Here is a 12992-nt window from a genome sequence, read left to right as displayed (position 1 = left end):
GACAAAAATATAATACCCTCAGTAAATGGTCCTGTGATATGCATGGAGGAACATTGTAGTAGTGCAGCACTGCAGAAGGAGGCTGGATGATGTTTTTGGAGGCCTGTCCAGCGCTGCTGAAGCGGTTGTTCCTGGTCATGGCAAAGTCCTTGTAGCTGCTGCTGCCATCCTCTAACTCAAACACCTGGCTGGGGATCACAGCATGCTGCTTCGACACACTGCACACAACACACACATTATCAAAAATGATTTGTTGATTAAATTATATGTAAACTTATCAAAATAAAATTGATCTACAACAATTTTGATAATCAATATCTATATTCATTTATAAAACCCACGGAACCCAAATGTTAACATGTCATAGTAAGAACACAAATGACCAGTTATTGTTAAAGTAATGTATCAAGCAAAAAAGCAAAACATTCTCTGCTTCCAGCTTCTCCAATGTTAAGAATTTACTGCTTTTCTCTGTTTTATAAGAGAGTAAATGAAATGTTTTGGGGTTTTGGACTGTACTGTGCTGGGTACTTGTAGGATTTTTTTATATTTTATAGGTGAAATGATTAACTGAAAACATAATAAACAGATTAACAAATCTATAAAAGCACAGGTCCTCCTTGCATACACTAGACTTGTGGTGGTTTCTGTGAACTAGCCTCTTCAGTTTGTTACAGTAGATAATCAATAAGCTTTTCTCTGCCTTTAACAATCATGTGGCACATTTTGGATCTAGAATTTTGCAATATTACGTTTTTTTTTCATATTTGCACTGAGAGCTTTCATAGCATCAAACATGGTGGAAGATATGGAGAGAAATTTGTCTCAGTAATGGTGATGTGTTACACGATCTTTTCTCTCCATACGAAGATATTAACTTTAAGAACTAACAGAGTGGTGGATGTATGTGTGTCATGTCCTTCTCACCAAACGTTGAGTCTCTTGCCAAACACCTTGATGCTGTTGAGGTGTGTAATGGCTCTATCCACAGCATACTCATCTCCCATCTCAACCAGTGCTGTACCAGGAACACTCTTCATAAACTTCACCTACAACCACACACACTACCAGTTAACAGCTGTTTTATAAAAATAAAATACATTACAGTGGAGATGTTTTCACCATTAATAAACAGGTTTGTTAATGCTGAATGTTCTCAGTGGCTTCAGTCCCTGGTATTTATGGCTGTGACGGTGCTGACAAAACCAGACACTACAGTCTTTGTCAACAAATTGCTGACATACATGCACACACCTGTTAACACCTCAAAGCTCACTGATTAACACCTCATATCCTGTTTGTTTAATTCAGGCAGAATAAAGATCAATTCATGGTTTTAGGGGGAGTTATGTGCTGGAATTTTCTTGTTGGTTAATTTGTGGATAACTACAAATGGTTCAATAGATATGTTGATGATGAATGGGGAAAGCGGGCCCTGTTATTCTGTAGTTGATATTAAATAAATAGAGCCCTTCTCCCACTCATACTCGGCTCATACATTTAAATATAACACCTGTATAATATTAATACATTTCTTACCAAAATTAAATTCTTTAATACCTCTCCCTTAGTGAGGTGGTTTCAAGTTGCTGATACTTGCTAATACTTAGGAGAGTATTTTTAAATCTGCATTAATCAGTGAAATGGGATGCCCTTTTGCACATTGTAACACAAACTACCAGCCATTTGCATTTAAATCCCTGCTGGATTTAACAGTAATAAGAGCTGTATTGAGGTTTTTATGAAAATGACAGTGTTCTATGGTGTAGTTCATATAGCAGGTTAACTATATTGGACCGAGGATGTCCTAATAGGTTAAATAAAGTTCTACTGATTTTCCATCTTTGCCAGGGATGCAACATTATTTGTTGATTTGGCAGCTTTAAGTATTTCATCCATTATCAGGGTGGGACTGAGTGATATATGGGTCCTAAAGGTGTTAGAAGCAAAAAGAAGCATCCTTTTTTTTGTCACCAACAAAACATTTTTGCACTCCAATCATTCAAACAGCAGACAGCAACACCCGTTTCAAAGACCCGCACACACACACACACACACACACACACACGCACACACACACACAAACACACACACACACACATACACACACACACACACACACACACACACACACACACCTACCTTTTCAATGTTGCCATACAGGCAGAAGAGGTTGAAGATGCGGGTGCAGTTCATCTTGGATGGATGGAGGCCACTCACCATGGCAACAGAGCTAGGGGCATGGCCAGAGTAAGAGGAAGATGACTGGGGCAGAGGGTAGGACACCATGTCTGGAACATCCACTGAGGTAAGCTTATACCTGCTGTTGCCAGGCAGAGGCAGCAGGGGGCAGGGTGGACCTGCAGAGGAAGACACAATATGAGCTGAGTTTCTCTTTCAAATGTACTGACATGAAGGTCATGGTAACAACACTATCTGTTCTATTATTATTGTTCATTGTTCAATAGAGAGGAGTATTCAGGAAGTAGTATGGTGATGTAAAATCTGCTTCACAATAAGCGATACCTCACTTGTGATTGCAGTGATTAAGATGCAAGTTAATGGAAATGTAGCCATATATGTCACTGAGGTTAATGCTGAAAGTGTTGTTTTATGAAGATGGACACATTTTGACACAGTGTTTATCTGGACTGCTGGACTGCAGCAGAGGAATTTTGTGTCAAAAAGATTTACAGCAACCAGTAACTTTCAATGTATACATGGGTGTGTGAGTTATATTAAGATCGACTTGTACATTTTGCAAACCTATCATTTAAGGTTACGTTTAATGCATAGGAAATGCATTTACTGAGGGTTCTTGCAAGTACAGTAATACAAATGAGAGACAGCTTAAATTAAAGACAGAGTGAAATTGGCAGGGATCAGTTTCCAAATGCAGGTGAAGGTATACCTACTGCTGCAACTCTGACCATTACACATGACTGGCAATCTACACCTACAGATGGGTGAATGTGTGTATGTGTGGGAGAGTGTTGAGTTTCACCTCTGAGGTATGGGGACTGGCAGCAGATACAGTTACCAGTTTTAAGCTGCCAGTATACTTGATCAAAGTGTCTGTCGGATGGCTGAGCAGCTTCAGAAATCCACCTCTCCCACACCCTCACGAAGGGGGTGTGGGAGGCTGTGTCTGACAGTTCCTTTAGCTTTCTGAAACCGACAATCTGACATTCACACCCACTTCATGCAGTGATCGGCCAAGTGTGCGAGAAAGTTTGCAGGGTTTCAACTTCTCTTTCTTGCTCTTTTTTCCATCAACTGTTTCGGTCACTTTTGTTGTGTATGATACTATGACTGCCTTCCAGTTGAGACTGTCTGAAAATGTTTGCTATTATCCCTGTACTTTAACGATTATTGCTTCTCCCCCTCTTTATGGTGACCGGTGTTTCACTTAGAGTGTGATCATTAGGAGCAGCTGTAAGTTGTTCCTTATGCAATTATTGAGCATAATCCGGCTCAAAAATGACACAATCCTTAGTGTGTTGTGTGTGTGTTTTAAGCTCTCAGCATGCTCCATACAGAGACCCGTGCACCATCACCTTAATGTGTAATAATTAATGTGTACATGCTAGTGCAAGCTGCAGTGTCTTCTGTGCTGGAGTTGCCATTGCTCTCCAACAGGTGGCACTGTTGATTAATCACAGGCACACAATCACAGGCACACAGGAAGGCTGCTGTAGAAGAAGAAAGCAGGAAAAGTTTTATGGTGGCTGTATTTCAAGCCCCCAGGAAGTGCACCAGGCTGTGAGGCCAATTTGACATAGTGGCTAAACCTTGTGATTACAACTTCCGGGTCTGACAGTAGCTCAAAAAGCATTTTTCCCCACACACAATTATGTGAAAAGGAGCAGCTGTAAAACAGTGGATACATTTTTTTGAGAACCCCTGGGGAATGACTTGTTTCAGAATTTGATAACATTTGGAAAGTCTAGAAGAGCCGAATGATTGAATTATTTTTTTCCTCATTCAAGATAGCAGAGGGCTAAACCCGAAGTTAGCCAGCAGAAGTCTCTGGTGCACACACTCTATGGGTGCAGGGGCCCAGAGAGCATGTGCAGTATGCATTAATCTGGGTAATTTCTTTACAGCAGGAAGTAACTTTTCTGGCTTCATGCGCCACAGACCAACTTTCATAGGAAGGAACGGAGCCTTGTCTCCAACGCTGTATCTAGTACTGATTATACATTCACTGTTTCCTCTACATTCACTCAGGAGAGGTGGACCACCACAGTAGGAACATTACCTCCACATGTAGATAAACAAGCCCCCCCACCAAACAAGCATAAGGCCTAGTATGTAGAAGTAGCCCTTAAATCACAATCAAGTAACCAAATATGAGCAATATCAGTGCTGCAACCACTTATAGCACTAGATCCAAAATTAAGACCAATAGGAATGGAGATGGAATAAATACCAAAAATGACCCTCTGCCACCACTGACATCCATGCTGTATGTCGCCATTGTACAGCACATATGATGTTTTCTATGTCCTGTTTTGTTCTTCTGGTCTTTAGGTATATCTGATTAGCGGTCTGTTTTGGAATGAAGTATGATGAAGTAATCAGTGGCCGCTATTTCAAATTTTGAGAGGCACTTGCAGGGAATCTCTTTTGTGGAACCCAGTGCAGGAAACATGCAGTGGGCCTTTATTCTTACCATAGCCGTTATCGCTGTAGGATGATGGGTGCTCTCCTAAAATGGCCTGTCTCTGCCTGCCCTTTCCACGATCTGAAACACACAAACAAACACAGGCACACACACGCACACACGCACACATGCACACACACACATACATACATACACACACACAAACACACACACACACATTATTAGATTGTGTGCAGGGCCCAGAGTAATTTACTGAAAAACAATGGTCTTCTTTCACAGATACAGACTTTGCATTTACTACTTCAGAGAACTCCACAATATAATTGGAAAAGGTATTTAATCCAGAACAAGGCCACATCACTGTCTACAATATGATACTGTCTCTTCAGAGGGTTATTAGTCCCAGACAAGGCTAAAATTAACTTATAGGGAGCTCAATTTTCATGAATCACAGGCAAAGTTTGCATGCAACACTGCAATCGTGATGCTGTTACAGCAGTAATGGCAACAAACGGGTCTGGAAACACGAGCAGCCAGATAATCAGATAGGTTGTAAACAGTCCAGATGATCTAAAGCACTTTATTTGAAGGTCACACTGAAAGTGAGCATATCTGAAATGAAGTTTTACAAGTTCAAGTTTGTCTGACTGCTTGTTTCCTGACCTGTTGAACCTATCTTTAGCGAGGTTGATGTGTCCCCAGATCTCAGCAATTAACTTGGTGAGAACAATATTATAACGATAGATAAAACTACAAAAAAAGACCCCAGTTGTAAAAAAAAAAAAAATCCTAACCTATTAGACAACCACAAAGTTAAACCACAGCAGCATCATGCCACAAAGAGCATGTCTGATCTTGAAGGGAAGCTGTGATGTTGTGGAGGATAATGTGGAGGGGAAGTTGTCAGTCATTAGTTAAGCTCCATAGCATGGAAATGAGAATTTTAATGGACCATTCCTACTGTATAAGCAACCCATATAACCATCTTATTAACCACAGTTAACTTATTGTGCGAATGTTATTAGAAGTCTGTCAAAGCACTTGTGGCCAGAGGTAAAAGGTGCTAGACATCATCATGGGTCAGACCTCTACAGACCTCTACAAGGTGCATAAAACGTTTCATAAAACATATTTAAATGGTGCTGTCATTGTTACTATCCTTTCAGTCACCCACACTACTGCTGAGGCCACACCAATCCACCTATTGATCTCCCTCACTCATTATTTGTGAACAAGACCCCAGAGATACTACATCTGGGGTAACAACAGGTCAATGAATACAACAGAACCACATTATCCGGAAAAAGCAATCCTGAGGCCCCACATTGTGCCCATGTGAATCCCAAACAAAACAGGTGACAACGCACAACCCTGCCAGAACCCAAGACCCACTGTCAGTGTTGTTCTCACCAAAATAATAGCTGAGATCTGGGAACACGGTAAAAAAGGAGTCTGATGAGACAAGAAACATGAGCAGCCAGACAATTAGACAGGTTGTAGAAAAACCCCAGGGTTAGTCAAACTCACTGGGAAGAAAAAACAAAGACGAGCTGTAAAGTTATTATCCAAAGTGTCTGTGGTAAACTTCCATCAGTTTAAAGACCCACTTCCTGCTTCAACTGTACTTACTTTCGTTACTGTAGCTCACAGTTTTCCTGAACAATGTTATTAGAAATATTTCATGTGCATTCAATTTGAGTTTGACCTCCAAATGAAGTGCTTCATCTCCAGAAACTATATCGTCTGCATAAAGTTTGGCTGGTCATCTGACTGCTTGTTTTTCATAACCTGTCTGATATTGTAGTTTGTAATGATGTTACTGTATTTCCAGATCTCAACAATTGCTTCATAACTGATAGAAACAATGGCCAGAACTAGGAAAATGAGACCATGTTTTATTTAAAAGGAATTTCTCTCTCTCTCTCTTTCTACGTACTCTAAGACATAGTACATGACACTGCATGAATGGGCTTTGCATGCTGTGTGACACTGAAATTACATTGATTTTTGCAGACTAACCCTAAAATACATCTTGTCCCACTAACACATAGTCAAATTAATGATGAGTTACTGCAGTACCCAACAGACACCAACAATCCAGTCCACAATAACATGCTCCTTTTATGGAAAAAAAAAATCTCTCATACAACATCCCAAAAATAGAGCTGTGGATTTCACTGATTCTTATCCATTTCAAATATTATCCATGTATACAGGAATAGGGAATGAACAGCAGAGGATTATGCTGCAGGACTGGTTTGAAAAGTTTCTATGGATGATTACAGAATTTGACAAAACAGAATTAATTATAACAGCTGTTAATCCAAGCTGATGACAGTCTGCATTCTCCATGGTGGAGCAAACTACAAACACAGGGGTTCACATTTAATCCTGCAATTATTAAGTATCACTATAATACTGACATTTAGTTATACATTTGGATTTTCAAATTTCCCCAAAAAAAAGACCCCACACATGTCACACATTGCCATACCGCCACATCTATTATTCATATATTGCAATTACAAAAACAAATCAAAATAGACACAAAGTTATGCTCCACATAAGTGTGAGAAAAGGAAGTCATGTTGAAGGTATATGATTTCAAAATACATTCACTTCTATAAACCACACTAATGAATAAAGATTCCGTACTGCAGAAAGATCTATACCCTTCATGGTAATGACAGAGGTGAGTAAAAAAGAAATAAACAGCTTGAATGTGGTTTTATTTAGAAAGGGCAGGTTTGATACAGAGGTCATGTGAACAGAGAAATGAAAGAGACAGTACCTGTGAAGCATCAGACAGCAATCTTTCTCTTTTTTCTCCCTCAGCACGAAAGAACATCAACCTGCATTACATTATCATCATAATGATAAAAACATCACCATCATCACTAGCTGTCACAAATTGAAAGCATTACATATTGTAGTATACAGTATATATTACATTCAAGCTATACAGTACATTAGAGGCACATTGAAATGACACTGACGTTTTTTTTCCCCAGTCAGCTGATAGGAAGAGAGAGGTATCCCTCCCGCCCCCCTACATGCACACGAAAGACAATTAGACACAATTTTCCTGAGGCAGCAAAATCTGAATAAATATTTCAACTTGAGCAGAAAATATAAGCCTATCCCAGGGCTTTATGAATCTGCTTCATAAATGTAGGGATGAGAGGAAAAAGAGGAGAACTGGAGGTTGCTCACACACACACTTCCACTCAGAGGGAGGAGAGATGTGAAAAGTGAGAAGGCCTGGAGATAATCCAGACAGCAGGATGGGCGTTTACACTGACCTTCACACCATGGATTATCAGCATGCAATTAGTGTGCATGTTTCACTGGTGTGTGCAGTGAACCTGGTTAGCTTCTTCAGATATTTCTTCTAATGTGACGGTTTGAACTTCACTGAATGATAAACAGGACCAACTGAGACAAAACGCTGTCATCAAATGTTTCCACTCCTCAACTGTATTGTCATAAAGTTTGATAAGACTACAGGTGGAGAGCAGGCTCATATTGTTTGAAAGCAACAGAAGTAAACAGGTAAACCACAGGAGTGCAAACAGAAGCTCTTTATTGGCTAGAATGGTTTAGAACATACTGAGTGTAGGAATGGATAGAAGAGAAGTGCACTATGCTGCCGTATGGGTTTGAAAAGTTTATATGCTACTGGTATCGGTATGGTATTGATACTTTTGATCCGCTGTTTGGGTCCATTGTAACTGTGGGGAAACCAAGCTGACCATTATGTCCTCTTTCCTCAACTGGAGAAGCAAACCAGACACAAAAATATTATTTTTGTCCCGTTGCTTCCAGTCATCCACAACATGTGTCTTACCAGCACAGCATCTTACTTAGTGGCGCTTAATGAAAATCAGATTAACTGTGCCTGGGCTCGTTTGCATCTATAGTTTTGGTAATCACCTCGCTAAAGCCTTGATGTTACCCCTGATGTTACAAATAATTGTGATTGTAATTTGTAACAAGCTTTATAAATATCATCCATACTAGTACTGCATTTAAGAAGGAGGGGATATTTGAGCTGGCTCTGAACATTATAGAATTCAGAATCTAGACCATGAGACTTTGCTCCTCCCTGAATATGGAGACAATCGACACAAGTCCTTGAGTGTCAGAGATTATCAGGAATCTTAACTATGCAGAAAAGACTTTTGTATGAGCTTTTTCCCAAAGACTGAGCTGACACAAATAACTGAATATAAGAGTTTCATTGGCACAGACAGCTTAGGCAAATGCTAGAACTTCAGTCAACATCTTATTGCCACTACAAACACAAAGAGCTGTTTTTGTGCAGAGGCACACACTTTAACCTCTCCAAAAGTCTCAAAATAGACCCCTTTCACTTGTGTTGACTTTTACTTCTTTCACTTTGTTATCAGTATTCATCTTATGCACATTTATATGCACACAACTATTACTGCCAAAGTCTGTACTTTGTAAAATTAATGACTGATCTTACTGAAGTGTCTGTAGAGTGTATAAATTACTTTATTTTCTGTCGATAAATACTTGTAGTCAGAAGCATTACATCTGCAAAAACACAGCTAGCAAAGTGTGGGTGCCTAATTAATTATTCAAATCTTCCGACACTGCATGGATCTAACAGTAATCAACCTTCTCTTTACACTGGTGAGCCACACTGAGTCCAAATGTATATAGTGTACAGTATACATCTGGAGTATAGCTGGTGTCTTCAGTATGAGTGCTCAGCTCCATCAAAGATCTGTCTTAAGACGCCACCTAGGCTAGAGCCAGCACTGTTGTCTAGTTTCAAAAGCTAGAGCTGAAATAATCACTTAAAGATTAGTCTTAACTTCATGAAGACAAGCTAAATATTTACTTGGTTTTTCAATGCATGTGTGCAGCCACTGGTTTGCACAAAGTGTTGCACTCTCAGCCTGCTGGTTATTAAAGCATTCCTGTTTCCTGAAAAGTAATAAGGAGAGGTCTGATGCCTTATCACTGATGATCACCATTGCTTTGTTAGCCAAACAAGGGCTGGTTTCACCTTTATCTTACTGTTGCAGTTGCAGTGTACTAATTCTAACCATGTTTTAAGTCTGTAATGTAATGTAATTTCACAATGGGAAAACTCTGTGCAGACAAAAGTAAACTTCAGATTGCCAGTAGAGCATGCAAATGAAAATCAGTGAGTGTGGTGAGTGTGGACAGTGGTGCAACAGTATCAGTAAAAAAAATAATAGTAATAAATTTAAATAAAATAAAAGTAATAAAAAACTACAATAATAAACCCTGGCTCATAATTTGTAATGTCAAAGATGAAATTTGCAGCAGTGTTTAATGTCACAGTTTGATTGACATCTGCTTTACACATGTATCAGCATGTATCACTTCTTGTTAGCACATTCTTGGTGAAGTACATAAATCAATTTCTTGTATCCTCATTGCCAACATTGGTACATAGTGTAACCTTAACAGTATCAGTATATAGTATGGAACTGGGAGAACTGGGAGTCTCTCTTGTAGCCATGTGGTGAGCATTACGGCAACAAGCTTTCTTTACTGGGTGGTGTTCAAAAGCATTTGGCTATTCCGTTTCGACCAAAAACATTATAAATTCATCATCCTCTTTTTAGTATGCTAACTATAAATGTAACCATTTTTACTGTGTATTGATAACTGTCACATTTATAGTTATTATAGTTTGAGAATCATGTGACCTCCCACAAGTGTTTAATGAACCACAAAAAACAAATCGAAGCACAGCCCTCTCAGACCACATCTCCTGGAGGTTTGATTAGCAGCTGCTCCATGCAGGTGATTACTACCAGCACATCAGACGAGAACCAAATTATAATCTACATCAACCTACAGTCACTTAGCAACTCCAGTAGATCCACAGGGACCTGCTGTACCTGAGGACTAAGTGTTTATCTGACTGTGCCAGGACAGTGGGCTTCCTCTCTGTGCTGGGCTGTGAACTTGTGCACGGCAAGCTGATCTACAGCAATATGAGCCATGCAATGCAACAACACACACACACACACAGTTTGGATAATGTGGGCTTAAAAGCTAATGTCAATGACAAGAGAAGGAAACACAGGAGAGAGAGAGAAAATGAAGGGAGAAGAGAAGAATAAAAGAGAGAGGGTGACAAGAAATGAAAGAACAGAAGAATGACAAGGAGTTGCTATAAGAAGTGAGGTGAAGGACGGCGAATACAACAACATCATTTTCTCCTTTGGTTGAGTCACTGTTGTCATGATTCACTGTGCTCTTTTGTACTTTGAGCTGTTGCACATATATATGAACCAAAATAGTAGGTGGACATATATATAGATCAGTATTTATAGATCAGTATAGAATGATTTATTCAATGTTCCTGCTATAATCTTATTCAACTTATATTTTTATGCTAATTTAAATGCATCTACTGGTTGGAGAGTGTTGTTAAAATATATTGATATTCTTCAGAATTATTCCATATTGTTGCACATTCCTCCAAGTGATTAGTTTGTTCTTGTGATAGAATCATTAAATTACCAGCTGAGTGACTTTGGGCCTAACACATAATTCAGCATAACACAAACAGCTGGCTGTTTACTACCTCAACTGTTGGAGCACTGCTTGTGGTGGTTGTAGCGCCACCACAACAATATTCCAGTCAAATTTGAAAGGTTTTACCAAAAATCACTGATGAAAGTTAGTGAACACAATGCTAAATTGAATAATCATGATGATGCAAAATTTTGTGCCCTGACTGTAATTTGCAGTATCTAAGTAAATATGTCATTTGGCTCAGATGTACATGTATCATGTATTTTGTAACAATCTGGACTCAAAAGCTGATAATACCAATTGTTGCATACAATCCACACCTCTCTCTCCCCCTCCTTTCTGTCTGTATTGAACTTCAGGTTAATAGAATACTGTCTTCTTATTGAAGACTGTATGCCCCAGTAATTCCCGACGCTACTCAGATATTCAGATGATAAATCTGTTATGATTTGTCCATATCTTTTCATTGTCTTTGCAATGTGCCTCCGTTGAAAACATATAACACTGTAGATATGTATATTTATTTAGTAAATATGTCATCTATAACAGAGTTGGGATCAGTTCACCTTGCTATCAGTCATGAACCATGAATTCTTTTGAAAAAAGACTGTCAGAGTGTCATTAGCAACCACTAGAGGCTGCAATGTTCATTACACCGCACAATAGGAGAGTGTTGAACAGAATAAACAACATGTGTTTTTCCCATTCTTACATTCTTGGCAGTAGTTGGACTAATAAGACAGTAGGGCTAGAGGGGTCACCAAAAATACAGTGAATCATACTCTAAATGCCATAACAGTCCACAGCAAGTGCCATGGCAGTCTGGCCAGTAGTTATGCTGCTTGACAGACAGACTGACCATCATTAGCAGTCATTAGCTCTGTTGTTCTAAATCATTTTGAAATAATTTGACTATAAAAATGCTTTAGATGTCACAGATGTGTTCGTTCATGTCATTTCCTGAACTGACTGAATTAAGAACGAACTGACCCCAACCTTAATAACATCACACAATATAAGACATTTCAGAAAGAATACTCAGCTACAAACACAGTACAAAGAATGCAGCATTTGTAGTAGTTCATTGTACACAGGACCATGCATAGATAACAAAGATTATGATTGGTCATATAACAGTAGGACCTTTGTTTGGCCTGTTTTCACTAAATCTTAATATCAAAAATATCTCAATCATCATTCTCTAAAAGCTACTGTATGTGAATAGAGATCCATGCACACGCCTAGCTGTGCAGTTATTATATTGTAGATTAAGGGTGTCACGATATACTGGTTTTCACAATTTTTGCAATATTTAAAAAAGTAAAAAGAGCAATATTATTGTATTGTTAATATTATTATTATCATTTTGTCAAACAGTAAATGTGTCTTACTTTTCAAACATGGTTAAATTTCATTTGATTTTTCTCAAAAATAGATCTCTCCTGTTCTTCCTTCATTTCCCATTGCTCACCTGCTCACTCACTCACAAACACACACACACATACACAAACACACACACACACACACACACACACACACACACACACACACACAACATTCTGGTCAAATAAATAATATTCTGAATAGGAAACAGTTTCACTTAATATTGTTGGAATAATTTGGATTTCATAAAGAGGACAGAGTTAGTTCAGTTCATCTCATGTACGTCTGACTGAATGTTAAATGCATCGCTCGACTTTTGTCATGTCAAAGCTCCATTATGACTGAACAGCCACAGTGATGGTCAGAGGAAAACATCTGATCGTACAGCTGACCTCTGCAGCCACCATCCTGCTACACTCCAACTGAGAGTAAG

General features: G+C 38.9%; 1 protein-coding gene across 1 annotated transcript in view; it reads right to left on the bottom strand.

Moving 5' to 3' along the window:
- Positions 1–12992, bottom strand: part of LOC137196572 (heterogeneous nuclear ribonucleoprotein L-like) — a 62028-nt gene that overhangs the window by 6535 nt on the left and 42501 nt on the right. The window contains exons 8-11 of the mRNA XM_067609257.1: positions 4676–4747; positions 2143–2360; positions 928–1049; positions 17–218 (exon numbers count right to left, since the gene is read on the bottom strand). Coding sequence (XP_067465358.1) covers positions 17–218; positions 928–1049; positions 2143–2360; positions 4676–4747 — 614 coding nt within the window. The remainder of the gene's footprint in view (positions 1–16; positions 219–927; positions 1050–2142; positions 2361–4675; positions 4748–12992) is intronic.

Source organism: Thunnus thynnus, chromosome 14 (genome assembly GCF_963924715.1).
Source record: "Thunnus thynnus chromosome 14, fThuThy2.1, whole genome shotgun sequence".
Classification (NCBI taxonomy): domain Eukaryota; kingdom Metazoa; phylum Chordata; class Actinopteri; order Scombriformes; family Scombridae; genus Thunnus; species Thunnus thynnus.
This window is presented reverse-complemented; position numbering and strand designations above follow the sequence as displayed.